At 51.6% G+C, this 15,008-nt stretch overlaps 1 protein-coding gene across 1 annotated transcript; it reads left to right on the plus strand.

Annotated features, from left to right (window-relative positions):
- The first annotated feature begins 2,696 nt into the window (after positions 1 to 2,696).
- On the plus strand, positions 2,697 to 14,897 carry TNFRSF1A (TNF receptor superfamily member 1A). Its single transcript, XM_024579567.3, has 10 exons — positions 2,697 to 3,037; positions 9,868 to 10,012; positions 10,263 to 10,391; positions 10,586 to 10,735; positions 10,976 to 11,054; positions 12,770 to 12,843; positions 12,970 to 13,083; positions 13,355 to 13,383; positions 13,553 to 13,805; positions 13,940 to 14,897. Exons 1-10 carry the CDS (start codon positions 2,999 to 3,001, stop codon positions 14,245 to 14,247), a joined length of 1,320 nt encoding a protein of 439 aa, XP_024435335.1. The 5' UTR covers positions 2,697 to 2,998; the 3' UTR covers positions 14,248 to 14,897.
- Positions 14,898 to 15,008: the final 111 nt, after the last annotated feature.

The following is a 15,008-nucleotide window of genomic DNA, read 5'->3' on the forward strand; positions in this document are numbered from 1 at the left end:
TGCTGTCTGCCATAGCCTCAGCCTTGCCCTACCTGCCCCTAGCTCCCTGTCCTCTGGCTGGGGTGGGCAGGACCGGCTGGACAGTGCTGGATCTGTCACAGAGGATAGCGATCAGCTCCCACCTTGTTCTCCTCCTGGAGTTCTCTTGGCCTGCTGCATTTCCGCCCTGTGGGGTTTCGTTCTCTCCATCCCCGATCTCTCTATGTGCTACCTCTGGACCTTCAGGTTAGGAGTTAGAATCAGAGTGTCAGAGAAGAAACAGTTAAGTTGCCTTCTTTTACTTATTGACATTAGCAGGTGAAGCGACTTATCCAAGTTCATAATTCTTGCAGAACCAAGCTGGAACCTGGGTCTCCTTCTGTGACTCATGGAGTCAGGATGGCAGGGCTGGGATTGCAACCCACATTACCCTCACTTGCAGTCCAATGCCTTTTGCTCATCACTCTGTACTGCTGTGGGGGGTGTGTGTGTGTGTGAGAGAGAGGGGGGCTGTATATTGGAGGAGAGGGGTACTCTGCTAGCTGAAGCTCCTTTCTCTCTACCGTTTGCTCCTCAGACCCTGACGGCCAATTCTTTTACCCCCTAGTTCACCCCTCTTCTATTTCCCGATCTGTCCCAGTCTCTCCCTCACCATTCTTTCTTCTCCCCCTGGAAGAAATTTCTCCATAAAACTAGTTAGCTTTTCACATTCCTAGATCTGCCTACCTCTCACCATCTTTTAGAAAAACAGTTTCATCAAACAATACCACATTTTGCAAAACTTTAAACTTATTGATTAATTAAGCATTTAACCTGAACAATAAGATTCTCTTTGTGGACGAGGCTATGTGTAATTGCTTAAACAGTTGGTACAGACTATTAAAAATTTCTTGTAACATTAAAAATAGGACATTGATATTGTTATTAATTATTAATACAAACTATTACTATTGCTACCATATACTGAATGCTTAATACATGACAGACCCTTGCTAAACACTTTCCATGCATTTAATCTTCAGGGCGTATGATGCGAGGGTGCGGGCATGTTTCCCAGTTTGTAGAAGAGGAGCCAGTAGCCCTCCTTGCAGCTTCACACTGGGAACTGCGCACCCTGACTCTTGCACTTTATTCCGGTGACCCTGATTCTTCAAGAGCCCTGCTTTGGGTCCACTGGGCCATACTCGGAGGCTCCTTGTGTGCTGGTAGAGGTGAGCTCCTCTGTGAGTCCAGCTTCAATGTCCAGTTCTTCAGAACCTGGAGGATGGGGTGGAGTGGTCAGCCCAAGGTGGGAACAGCCAAGCTCCATTCTCATCTATAGTTGCTTTGCCCTTAGGATTGGAGAGGGGAGGTGAGCAAGAGTCAGGCAGGTGGACTCTGGGGTGGGGGTGGGGGGGCAGTCAGCATCTGGAGGACCTCAGGCCAGGGCTGGGTATAGGGAAGGTCGTCATGCCCAGAGGACATTTGAATGAACACTTGACCCTTGCTGTGTCATTCAGTTGGGGGTGGCATAGAATACCCAGAGTCAGGGAGTGGGGTCTGAATCAAAGGGACAGGTAGAAAGGTGGCAGCATGCCTTTTGTAGCAAAACAGGCCCCTGGATTGAAGTCGGGAATCAGGCTTCTGCCGGGTCTGCAGGGAACATGCTCTGCGTGTCTCCAGCCCTCAGTTTTCTCAGCTGTAAAACAAGAGGGGTGCAGTAGATTATTTCTAAGGTCAGTTTGGGTTGAAATACAGAATAATATTGGGGGAAAGGGTGCTGGGGACGCACTAGTAATATCCAATGCGATGTCTGTAATTCCCAAAGCATTTCCACAGATAGGATCTCATTAACCCGCATGACCTCCTTTTCCCAGGTTGGTGGGATTGTTCCTCTGGTTTAATAATGAGGAGCCGTGGAGATTCTGGCTGAGGTCCCACCATTGTTGGTGGCAGGGCCTCCAGGATTAGCAGCTGTGGGACCCAGCCAAGCACAGACTGGATAAGAACCAGATTGGGGGAGGGTGTGAGGGCCCCAAGCCTGGGCAGAAAACTAGGGTTTGGATTTATTCTGAGGCTTGGGTTGGAGGGGTAAGTTCCTGAGAAAGTGGGGCATTAGGGTATCAGTGGAGGACTCTGGGGGGAAGGGGAAGAGTTACTAAGGAACACTGAGTACTTGTCTGGCACCACTTATCTGTCCTGTTTCGATAACAGAAACCACATGAGATAAGTTCCGACCATTTTGCAAGCAGGAAAGCAGGCTCTGAGAGTTTAGGTTGTTTGCCTGGGAAGACCCAGCTAAAAAGTAGAGGCTTCTGAACTGGAACCTAGCGAATTTTGTGCCGAAGTCCTGGGTTTTTCTTTTTTCAGTTATTGATTTTAGAGATAGAAAGGAAGTGAGAGGGAGACACCGATTTGTTGTTCCACTGATTTATGTATTCGTTGGTTGATATCTCAACACTTGTATGTGCCCTAATCCAACCGCAACATTGGCACATGGTGTTGGGTGACGCTCTAATCAACTGAGATGCCTAGCCAGGGCCCCTGGGTCCTTCTGTTGCTGTTTAGGTGGGAAAAGCCCGTTGATGGGGGTGAGGAGGGATTGGCCTCACTGCACATCGGTGTTTGGTTGGAAGTGGTCCTGTCGTTGGATCCAGGACTCCAGCACCGCTGACTGCACTACAAAGAGTTAAAGAAATTTTGCCCTCTCCTCCCGCCTCTTCCCGCCTCCTCCTGCCTCCTCCCCCAAGCTCTTCCTGTCTTGCCGTTGCAACACCCAACTGCCTTTCTCCCTTCCCCTCCCACCTCCTCTTTAATTTTCTCCGTGGGGCTCAGGCCCTGGTTTTGGCCTTCAGGGTTTAAGACCCCATGGGACCAGGGTGTGGTCTTTATCTGAGTCTCAACCCCTAAGTACCTGCCCAAGGCCTGCGCTCCCCTTGGGACCTCCCGACCTACTCATCCCGGACTCTGTCGCTGCCATTCCACTTGCCGCCTCTGCCTGAGCCCTGATGGGGGAGTGAGAGGCCTCAGCTGGCCGGACATGGGCCACCCCACCGTGCCTGGCCTGCTGCTGCCACTGGTGAGACCAGGGACGACGGGTGGACTGGAAAGTGGGTGAAGGGTGATGCTGGCAGGCTGGACTGGGCCCTTGCTGGGAGAGGGCTGTGGTCTGACCTCAAACTGTGCCAGAAGCCCAGGTTTCCCTATTCATCCTCTTGCCCTGACCCAGGGGCAAGGGAGAAGTTTGAAAGGTCGGGGGGTAAAAGCAGCTCTGGCCCCAACAGCCAGGGAAGTTTGTTGGGGCTAGGGGCTGTCTGAAACGTGAGGGCAGCTGATAGCAGCTGCGGCAGGGCGGTGGGGGTGGAGGGGGCGCTAATTTGGTAGGGAAAGGAAAGGAGTGGGAGAAGGAAGTCAGTCCTCTCAGATTCCAGATGATTCAGAACATTGTCCCTCTGGTCAGCTGGCTGGCCTCAGAGTGTGTTGGGCTATGGAGAGGTGGGGCTGCCAGTGGGCCCTGGCTGAGCAAACCCTGCTAGGGGCGGGAGCTGGACGGTAACGAAGTGGAGAAATGGAGTCTGGGAGGAGAGATAGGTTGGCGGAGTAAGTTTGGGAGGCCATTGGTGGGAGCTATTTGGGAATGGAGTGGGGAACGGGATAGGGGCAGGGCAGCCCAGGAGAGGGCATCTGCAGTGCTCTCCCCAGGCCCAGGCCTCCCCCTTGGGGCTTGCTTTCTTTCTTTTTGAGATGCCATATTTATATTTGTACGATACGTCTAGTATTAATGGGGGCATTCTTCAACTTCTGCCTCAGTTTCTAGGCAGGTCGCCTCTGTTGGGCTGACCCTCTCTGGGTAGTTAGCACCTCCTCCACCTGGACACTGTCCCTCGGCCTACCCTCCAGCCCCTCCTCACGGCCCTAGAAAACAATTCCTTGGTTTCTTCTTCTATAGTGAGTTTGAGGAAGTTGGAAGAAAATTGCTTTCGTCACTGGAAAATGTCCCTTTCTTTTGCTTCAGCCTTATGTCAAGGCATCCATGATCATCCTCCATGTCCTAGAGTCATCCTGTCTGAGGTCTTGAGCGCCAGCCCCCCACCTCGCTCTCCCCGCTTGCCAATTTCTTCTGAGTCCATGGCCCACCCGTGGCTCCGCATCTCTCCGTCCTCGGGGTGTTATACTTTCTCTCCCAATCATTCCTTGCTTTCCTGTCAGTCTCCCAGAAAGTCTGCTCAGACTTCTCAAAGGGTTTTGAAACCCTTTCTCTCTCGTCCCCTCCCTCTCCCTCTCTTCTCCACATTTCTAGACCTTAGTTCCCTGTGCTACCTCTCTCTATCCTGGTCTCAATAATCTTCTGGTTGTCCCACCTCCTATCTCCCCAGCCTCATCTCTTCCCTTCTTTCAAGGCTGTCCTCCCAGGCCTCCCCCTGCCCCCTGGCTCCCCTCCCTCACCCCCCAATCCACCTGCCCTGCTATCTTCTCTCTTTGAGAGTAGATACCTGGATTCGGTTCTGGCTCCCTCACATCCTGGATGCCTGAACTTGAGCAGGTTATATAACCTTTCCATGCCATAGTTTCTTTATCTCTAATATGAACATAACAGTCGTTACCTCATAATGTTGTTTTGAAGATTAAATAGATTGATATGTAGTAAGTATTCAATTTGTTAAGTACTTGCATTATGCTAGACACTGTTTTAGGTGCTGGGATTACAGTAGCATACAAAATCACTGTCCTCGTGGAGTCTACATTCTGGTAGAGGAACAGGGTATAGCAAATAGAAAGCCCTCAATAAATGTTAGCTTGCATATTGTTAGTATTAGTAGTATTAGTAGTATTAGTAGTAATTACCTGGTGGCTACTGTGTTTGGAAAACAGGGTACAGGAGCCCAAACAGATAATTGCCTTGAAGGCTGGGGCTGACCCAGCCCAGGTGAGGGTACGACTGTAAAGAGACACAGCTCAGCCTGGTGCTAGAAGGAAAGCAGGAGGTATGCAAGGTCTAGATAAGGCTGCCCATGAACTTACCAATTGCTCACCATTCAATGGGCAATTCAGAGCACACTATGTATGTGTGTAGAGGATAGTGGGGAGGAATACAGGAGACAGTGTGACAAAGCAAACAAGACTTTGCTACTCTCAAAGAGCTTCCAATCTAGAAGCTAAGACAGCTTTCAGCAAAAATGATTTCAGAACAGTCTGGAGGAAAATCTTCACAAAAGTATTGTGATATGGTGCCCTGAACACCGAAGGGAGCCAGAGCTGGGAGGGGAAGGAGGTTCATTCAGCTGCCTTTTCTTGCTTAGGAGATGTCAATTCTAGTGTCCGTGCTCCCAGAGCACACCCCGCACGAACTGCAGAGCCTCTGGTGGACTGCGACCCATGGAGAACTCGTGAGAGCATGAGCAGTACCTTCCACCTCTGCCTCCCTGGCAGTCTGGCGAGACCTGGCGCATAGATTGGTTGCTCCTTAACTATTTCTTGAATGAATAAAGGAACTAAAGATTGGTCTGATGGGATGAGGGAGGGAAAGCCTCACTAAAAAGTGGATTTGGAGCTGATATTTGAAGTCACTGACCGGCAGTGTGGCTAGAAAAAAGGGAGACTGGTTGAGGAAAATTAGAGGAAGGGAGAGAGGGGGCTTTTGTGTTGTAGGTGGTGGTGGCAGGAAGCTGAATGAACACCTTGGCTGGAGTGGAAAGACCATGCTGAGGAACAAGAAATGAGAATGAGAAAGGTGGAAGGAGTATGGGAGGGGATGAAGAGAGAATCTTGAACTGTGGTTCCAGGTAGAGGAATTCATTCATTCATTCATTCATTCTGAAACGGTTCTCTAAGGGCCCACTGTGTCCAGGAATGTGTTCAGAACAGCAGTGAGGTACCTCTGTGAGGACTCATTCAGGATAACAGTGACCTGTGGAAACGATGTCCTGGAGAGTAAGATTTTCACATACGAGGGTGCAAGTTGAAGCATGAATGCGGATGAGAAAGCCTGCAGGACAGGTTGGAGCAGGAAAGGGTCCCGGAAGTTGGCTGGAAGATATTTTAATAATCCAGGTGTGAGGCAACCATGGACATGGAAAGGACTGGGAGATCGGTCACAGAGGAGAGACTGGCAAGAGGATGACCGCAGGGATGGGGAGGGCCCTGAGCAGAGAAAAGTGGCAGACGTCTTGGCATTGGTGCCGAGATGCTGGTGGTGCGACGTTTCTGTAGGCCAGGAGATCGATGAGTTTAACTTAGGGCTTGTTAAGGGTCTGGGGCATAGGCAGGTGAGGTACATGTCCTAACAGGGCAGAGCAGAGGTTCTCAAACTCTTATCGGCCTTTGCATCATTTGTAGGTGCTGCTTTTACTCATCTGTGACTCTCAAAGGGAGAGGAAAGGAACACTTATCACAATCTCCAGTGAGGGTGTGCATGTGTGTGGGACGGAGTGGTGCACTTTGAGAATCTCCCCTGGAGATAAACACAGGGTCCGGCACAAATAACGCCCCTTTGGATTACAAAATCATAAGCATGTAATTGGGTATCATAATGATATCGCACTCAAGCACACCATATGCCGTTTTGGGTGAAATGTTCAAATTAAAACTATAAATTATTACACCCATATTATTACCCTACCAACCACACTCAAGCAGGCCTTACTTCTGCCGGACCCTGTATATTCCTAAGGGGGTGGGGGGAACACTGACTCCCTACTTCCCTCTTTGGAAATCACTGGCTTCACCTGGAGTGGAAGCCAGATCAGCCATTGGATCAACCAAGTTTATTTTGCTCCCCCAGTTCTGGGTGCTGAGAAGATACCGAGGAAGATAGGACACTATCTCTGACCAAGATACTCTTTCTGATCTCTTAGAGAGTTTACGGTCTATTGGGGAGATCCTATCTACTCACCCAAGATAATTATGATAGGAGCCAAGAATACATATAGTTAATTCATGTTATTAAAGTTCCCAGGGGGCTGAGCATCTAAGGAGCTTGGGTAGGGGAAGCTCATCAATGGAGGGCTTCAGGGCAGGGAGGTGGGATTGCAACTGGACCTTTGGAGAAGCTATCATGACCTCTCCAGAGATTTTTGACATTAAATGGACATTTTAATTTAGTGGACAACTTCTTACGGGGTTAAGGGAACAGCTGCTGTATGAGGTGGCTGGGTCAGAGTAGACCACAGGGTCGCTTTCCACCCCACACTGCAGCCCTGGCGCAGGAAGTCACACTTTAAAGCCTCCTCAGGCGGAAGTTGTGGGGGAGTTGGAGGGGTGCCGGGCCACCCACTCAACTGTCTCTCCACAGGCACCCCCAGTTTCCTGCTCTTTTCCTGCTCCAGGTTACAGGCATTTAGGCTAGGGTCTGGCTGCTCCAAGCTCACCTGTTTCTGCTGTTTTGCTGCAAAGATGAGCTGCTAAGGACGGTGCTCAAGGGAGCCAACCAGCAATTACAAATGGTGCTGCTGTGGGGGCAGGGAGCACCAACCTGGGCAATAGTGCTGATTATCTGGCATCCCTTCTTGTTTGCTCCCTCACTCCTAGAAGTGTGTGTTCAGGGCTCTGGAGCTTTTCCTGTGCTGCCCCCGGGGTTTAGGGGGAGGGGCTGAGGGGAAAGACTGGCCTTATTTCCTAAGGATTGTCTGGGATCCCAGAGAGGTCCCCAAACTCAATCTCACTGGCCAGAACCAGCCAGGCTGTGGGAATGCAGTGAACCCGGGTGGGAGAAGGGCAGCCTTGGTTGGCTTCCTTCTGGAACTGGGGAGTGTCAGGGGGCTGGGGGAGAAGCCAGGATGCCAGTTCTGTGTAGGGGACTGGTTGGACTGGGGGGAGGAGCCAGGATGGGGCCTAGTCTAAAGGAAGGATGCTGAGGGGCGGGAAGGAATTAAGTGGCCCTCAGGGAGGGATGAGTAGTGACTCCATGGGAGGAAGCCAAGGGTTGAGGGAGACTTCCCTTTGGGATGGAATGGGAGAGGGAGCCATTTCCTGAAATGTAGGGGCCCAGTGGGACAAGGGTCCATTGCCTAGCTCTTTTGTGAAGGAGGGGAGGAACAGGGGCTCTAAGGGGGGGATTGGAGAGAGAGTGGCCCACAGGAGGAAGGAATCAGATGGGACCAACTGCTGGCTGGTCTCTTAGTCTTTATGCTGACTCATGACCCCTGAGGAGCTGGAGAAGCTGCTGGTTCCCTCTCCCCTCCCCCAGATCCTCTCCCTCCCTCTGGCCTGAGTCACTGGGCGGAGCTTCTGGGAAAAGATTTCCCTTTCCCGGATCTGACTTAACCCCCAAAGTGCTGTAGAGGGGGGGACACGTGGCCTGAGAAAGCTTCCCTCCCTCCTACTTTCCTGGGAAGTTTATTCTTCATAGGCCAGAGGTCCCTAAAAAGCTAGCCCCCAAGGCTGTCCAGGAACTGGAGCCCCTCAGTTCTTCCTGACTCTGTCTGCCCCTTGGCTTTGCTCCCAGCCTCCCTGGATGGAATGCCAAATGCCCATGACCTTAGGTTCTATGAGCTCTTCTTCGGGGAAAGCTCTTCTTTCAGGATCGGGAAGTTCTTCCCATTAACCACTCCACACTCTTCCTGTTGCCCTGGAAGCCCTGGTCCTGTTCTCAGGGGAGGTGGCACAGTGCCGGAGTGGGCCAGGGAAGGCTGCTTGCTGCCCTCTGAGTAGGGGAGTGTGCCCCTTTGGTGGCTGCTGTGATTTTGAGTGTGGCTTCCTCTGTGCGTGAGGCCTGGGCTTCTGGGTTGCTGTAACATCTCCCAGTGGGTGACTCAGGGTGTGAGCTGCTTAACTGCCTGTTGAGATACAGAGCCATTGAGGCTGAGGGCTGCTAGGCCCTCCTGTCCTGGGCTGAGTTTTCTGTGATCTGGTTACTGTGTTGCTGTGCATTGTTTAACATACTTTGAGGACATCCTCTTATCTTTATATAAAGCCACTCTTACAGCAAAGAAGAAAAAAAAAAAACCCATAAGGCCCAGGGAAAGCTAGCAAGAGACTGAACAAAGCAAAGTCTGGGTTGGAGCTCAACAATGGTGCCTGGCTTTGCTGTCCAGGCACCTAAGCCAGAAACAGGCAGGTGGTTCAGCTGCTGTGGGCTTGGCCTGAGGCTGTAAAGCATGCCTTTCAGAACGACTGGGGAGCAAAGAGCTTCTAGATTCCCTGGCACACCCTTAGCTCTTGGCTGACTTGATGGTCACTTGAGCTGGATCACCAGCCTCTGGCCAGCTCTAGTTGCATGTAACCTACATGCCTTTGCCCACTCTTGCCCCCACTGAAACATCATCGCCCACCTACCTATCCTTGACCGTGAACTTTCCCTTTCACTCTCCTCTCCATTTGCCCTGGCCAACCTGGAGTATTTGTGCAGATTTGGTGGTGGAAGGGGATGCAGCATGGAGTCTGAGGGTGGGATCCTAAGTGAGGTTTTAATACAGACTTATAAAGAAACTCTTCCTTTTACTTCTGCGCACTGCCCAGGCACGGTGCCCACAGGGGCATCACTTACCTCCACTGCCGTCTGATTTTAAAAAGCACCTTCTTACTGGTAATAGCCTAATACAGGAAAGTGCATAATGCCAACTGTTCACCTCGGTGCATGTTCACTTGGTGGGAACGCAGCACTCAGAGAAACACCACCTCCGTATTTGGGACTGCTTCTTGGGAAGGAAGGGCCAGGATTGAAGTAACCTACCAGTCCCTGATGAAAAAAACAAACAGTTCTTCAACATCTGCCCCGAGTCCAACACCATTAGGTGCTATGGGGAAATAAGGATAAAATAGCGCTGGGCTGGGGTCTCCCAGCCTTGAGTTGGGGAGACACAGGACATTAGTACATAGGACGACTAGAGAACAATTAAACATTAGCTTGCATGGTGCCAACTGTCTAAGCTTAGATGCTGATGGGATCTCCTCTGTTGGTTTTTCCCCTAGGTGTTCCTGATTCTGTTAACCCCCTCAGGGGTTAGTGCACTGGTCCCTCACTCCAGGGACCGGGAGAAGAGAGAAAGCCAGTGTCCCCAGGGAAAATACCCCCACTCTCATAATAATACCATTTGCTGTACAAAGTGCCATAAAGGTAGGAGTGAGTGGTAACAGCGAACGTCCTCAGTTATGGGGCCCTGCTTTCTTTGCTTTTTCCAGATGTTCTAGGATCTGGGGTCTCTGTCCCCTAGTCTCCTAACTTAGCCGCTTCTCTTGGGCTGGGCTTTTCTTCCTCCTTTCTTCTCCTAAAGACCTTGGAGAGGTGGCCCAGGCTGTTCTCCACTAGCATGGGGCTCCTTTTTTGAGCTGTCTGCTGCAGCCTAATCCAGACATCCCAATCACAGGGACCTACCTGTACAATGACTGTCCAGGCCCAGGGCTGGACACAGACTGCAGGGAGTGTGACAACGGCACCTATACTGCTTCAGAGAACCACCTCAGGCAATGCCTCAGCTGCTCCAAATGCCGAAAAGGTGAGTCTCAGGAGAGGGCAAGGGCTGTATATAGGATGGGCCTATTGGGTGTCGAGAGGGGTGTGTGTGCCTCTCCACCTGTGAGGGCATGCAAATCTGTGCGCCTGGCTGTGGAAAGGGATTCGTGATGGAGTGCGTGGGTGTGAGCGTGTGCTATGGAGAGAGGCTCCTACCCCGTCTCTTCCCCTTACCAGAAATGGACCAGGTGGAGATTGCTCCTTGCACAGTGGACCAGGACACCGTGTGTGGCTGCAGAGAGGGACAGTACCGGAGATATTGGAGTGACACTCTTTTCCAGTGCATGAACTGTAGCCCCTGCCTCAACGGCACCGTGCAAGTCTCCTGTGAGCGCGCCTCGCTGACCCCACCCCTGTCCTCACTGCAGGGGTGGGCCCTGCCTCAGGGGGAGGGTCTTCATTTTCTGCACCCCTGCCCCAAGAGGCAGCACTTTCTATCCTTCCCACTCCCGAGGTCTGTGGGAATATCTCTACTCTGGCCATCAACCCCAGCCCCTCCTGGCTCTCCCTCTGGTCCTCAGGATGCAGGGCAGTCCTCCTTTAGCTGTACTGCCCCTCTCCCCACAGGTAGTGAAAAACAGAACACCATATGCTCCTGCCACAAAGGATTCTTTGCAAGAGACAACAAATGCATATCCTGTGCTTAGTGAGTATCTCTGCCAGCTGCTGGGCACTGGGTCAGGGGACATTGGGTGGGATGGAATGGCTGTGGTGAGAGCCACCAGCAGGACAAGAGAGACACCCCAGGGTGCTCTGGCTTACTAGCTGTTTGAGTGAGAGACACTTTATGTCAAGACACCAGATAGTCCTCCTCCTTTCCCCCAACTTTGGGGACAGAGGCTCACACACCAGGGACTTGCAGTTCTAACTTAGACATTCTTTTTTTTTTTGACATTGAAATTCATAGGCAACAGGGTCTACCATTGAGTCACATCTCTGCAATTACACTGTGTCTTACAACTGATGGTGTATCACGGTTTAATTGGCAACTGTGTGTGAGTTATGCAAATAACGGTGCCTCTTACTATTGATCGCATCTTAGGTTTGACGCAGTGTGATATTTCCTCCCAGGGCTTTTGACTAGACCTTCTTACTCCTGGCTTCCCAGAAGCTGTTCTTGCATACTTGCTTGCAAAGTAGGAACTCTGAGAGCTCTGAAGTTGAACGGACCTGGGTTTAAGTCTCAGCCTAGCCACTTACTGGCTGTGCAACTTTGGTCACGGGACTTAAAATCTCTGAGCCTTAGTTTTCTTACCTTTAAAGGAAGGGTAATGACATCCACTTGGCGAAGTTGTAAGAACCACCAAAACTAGCCCTGGCTGGTGTGGCTCAGTGGATTGAGCACCAACCTACGAACCAAGGGGTCGCTGGTTCAATTCCCAGTGAAGGCACATGCCTGGGTTGCCAGCCAGGTCCCCAGTGGGGGGCATATGAGAGGCAAGCACACACTGATGTTTCTTTCCCTCTCTTTCTCCCTCTCTTCCCCTCTCTCTAAAAATAAATAAAATCTTAAAAAAAGAACCACCAAAAATAGCTACGAAGTGTCTGATAAGAAACTGTTATCTTTTCCCACTAAGTTCTGTCTCTTCTCCTTGAAAGAGCTTTTCTACCCATCCTGTGTTGTTCTCATCATGAGCTTGTAAGGTGGGCAGAAGTGCCTCTTTCTGGTTTCCGACTGCAGCTGAGAACTCACCTTCTCAAGGCCCTTTGAGACCTCCCATGTACGGCTCTTCACTCTGCACTGCCTAGCGACAGCTTCCAATGTGGGAAGATATGCTTGTAATATTGCTGCAAGCAATATGTATTTTAAAATTTGACATGCACATGTGACCCTTCTCTCAAAGTCAGGTATTGTCAATAGCAGTGCCATCTCAAAAAAAAGCTCTTTAACCTCTCTTTGTCCCAGAATTCTCTTCAGCAGAACCATGATAAAATAACAATTCCGTGACAGCTACCATTTGTTGAGCACTTACTATATACCAGGCAGAATTCTCTCACTCAGTCCTCGATCCTGACAGGTAGGTAGGATCCCTGCTTTCCTGATAAGGAAACTGGAGCATACAGGTGAAATGACTTGCTTAGAGTCACACGACTAGCCAATGACTGGGCTGGAAATTAAACCCTGAGCCTGCCTGCTTTTAATTTTTCTATACAGCCTCTTCAAGATCTAAATTAAGTGATTTTGTGATTAAGTTGTTTCATTTCTTTGCATCAATTCCCAAGATCGTTTTAATTCCCACTATGTATTGAGATAGCTAAAATATTGTAAAACAGAGAATTTTTAACAATGTTTTTTCCCCCTTAAGCCTGTATTCCTCCTACGGTACAGCCTCTATTCACCTGTGCTCCTCCTTCTTTCAGCTGTGAGGAAAACATGGAGTGCATGAACTTGTGCTCCATAACTGCGCCTGTTCAGAGGCCTCTTCCGGACCCAGGTGAAGAGAGAACTAACCCGGTGCCCACGCTCACCTGCCCTGCCCTAAGCTCACCCCTGCACCCAGCCCCCCAGCCCTGCTCCCCCCGCAGCCCTCTCCTCTGATCACAGTGTACTTTGCCTCCAGGTGCCACAGTGCTGCTGTCCCTGGTGATCGTCTTTGGTGTCTGCCTTTTGTCCGTCCTCTTCATGGCTTTGATATGCCGCTTCCCACGTTGGAAGCCCAAGCTCCACTCCATTCGTGAGTGGGGCCTTTGGGGGGCAAAAGGGTGCTGTGGGCTGTGGGAGGAGGGAAATGAGCATCCCCTTAGTTCGCCTTGGAGGGCTCCCTTGGAGGGAGACGGGCCTGGATGGCTGGTAAGGGGTCATACTGCACCAGTGGTTCTCTCGTCCCTGGGAGCATGTAGGCTCTGAAGCCTGTCACCCTAAGTCCCCAGGACCAACCCCAGTATGGGCTCCAGGGTTGAGAGAGGAAGTGAAATTAATGACATTTTGTTTTCTTTTTTTCTCAGTTTGTGGGGAATGGACATCTGTAAAACAGGTAAGATGAAACCAGGGATCTGCCCCCAATCTTCCCTGACTGTCCATTGTAATCTCTTAAGAACCAAATCAGGATCCCCTAACTCTTTAGTTCCATCCCCACCCAGAATAGTCTGGAGGCTGGGCTGTTTTTCCTCTCCCCCACTAATACTTTGCCTTCTCTCTTTCAGAGAGAAAGAGAGCCAGAATACCGGGCCTCGGCCCCAGGCTTCAGCTCCACTACAAACTTCAGTCCCACCCCCATCTCCCCACTGTGTCCCCCCTCCACCTGTTCAGACTGGACCAAATTGAGAACTTCATCATTGCCCGAAAAGATGGCCCCATCCTACCCGGGAACTGGCCCTCTCCTCACAGCGGCTCTAGCCAGTTCCATCCCCACCGATCAGAAGTGGGAGGGCAGCACCTACACACAGCGCCCAGATGGTGAGCACCCAGCCAGGAATCCTGGCTGGGGGTGCAAGCGGGCGGGGCTCCAAGAGGGCGCTGCTTGAGGAGGGAACCCGGCCAGGGTGGGCCTGGGAGCCGCAGTTCCAGGCTCACCACAGGCTTCCCTGCAGCAGACCCAGCGATGCTGTATGCCGTGGTGAACAGCGTGCCCCCTTCGCGCTGGAAGGAGTTCGTGCGGCGGCTGGGGCTGAGTGAGCATGAGATCGAGAGGCTGGAGCTGCAGAATGGACGCTGCCTGCGCGAGGCGCACTACAGCATGCTGGCGGCCTGGCGCCAGCGCACGCCCAGACGGGAGGCCACGCTGGACCTGCTGGGCCGAGTGCTCCGCGACATGGAACTGCTCAGCTGCCTGGAGGAAATAGAGGAGGTTCTGCGTGGCCCCACCTCCCTCTCACCGGATCCCCACTTTCTCAGATGAGGCCACGCCCCCCGGGAGGGGCCTGCCTTGACGACAGCTGTTTCCTGCTCCAGGGTCCCTGAAGGACCTTGCAAGATGCCCCCGTGACCTCTTTCTTTTTCTTTCTTTCTTTTTTTTTTTTCTGGAGAGGAAGGGTCTCGGAGGGGCTGGCATGAGCTGGCAGCCACTTACTTGGTGCTACTCCCTCAGTGTGCATAGCTTTCTCAGCTGTCTGAGCCCTGCCGGAGGGTCAGCTTTGCGCGTGCGCGTGTGAGAGAGACTAGAGAGAGAGATGGGGGGAGAAGGGATGTAGATATAGACAGATGTGTGTGTGTGGTAGTGAGAGAGGCTGAGTGTGCCAGGAGCCCAAGCTGGCAGTTGTAGGGATAAGGGGTGCCATGGTTCATTGCCTGATTTGGGCCTGGAGGACCCAGCAAGGAGCTTTAGGGGCCCCTGAGCCTTTTTAGCAGTAGATAAACAATCTTTGTATCACTTATGTTGTACTAATAGAACTTGGCACTCCTTTCTTCCCTGCCTGGGCAAGCACAGTAAGCTGAACAGTCCCAAGCACAGAAGCCAAGGGATAAGCACAGAACAATGGGGCCTCCAGCTGGAGCTGTGGACTTTTGTAAATACACTAAAACTGGAGGATTAAAGCTGTGCTCTTGGAAGGAGTGGTCTCACTGCGTGGTGGGTGGGAGCCTGGGGCAGAGACCTGGGTCTATCAAGATGGGTGGGATGGTGAAAAGTCCTGAGCTTGGGCCAGATTCCCCACCACCATC

The sequence above is a fragment of the Desmodus rotundus genome, chromosome 3 (genome assembly GCF_022682495.2).
Source record: "Desmodus rotundus isolate HL8 chromosome 3, HLdesRot8A.1, whole genome shotgun sequence".
NCBI classification, from domain to species: domain Eukaryota; kingdom Metazoa; phylum Chordata; class Mammalia; order Chiroptera; family Phyllostomidae; genus Desmodus; species Desmodus rotundus.

Coding starts and splice junctions, on each gene's coding strand:
- TNFRSF1A (XM_024579567.3), top strand. CDS start 2,999: ATGGGCCACCCCACCGTGCCTGGCCTGCTGCTGCCACTG. Junction 11,055..12,769: donor AAATGCATATCCTGTGCTTA/GTGAGTATCTCT, acceptor TCCTTCTTTCAG/CTGTGAGGAAAACATGGAGT. Junction 13,806..13,939: donor CTACACACAGCGCCCAGATG/GTGAGCACCCAG, acceptor GCTTCCCTGCAG/CAGACCCAGCGATGCTGTAT.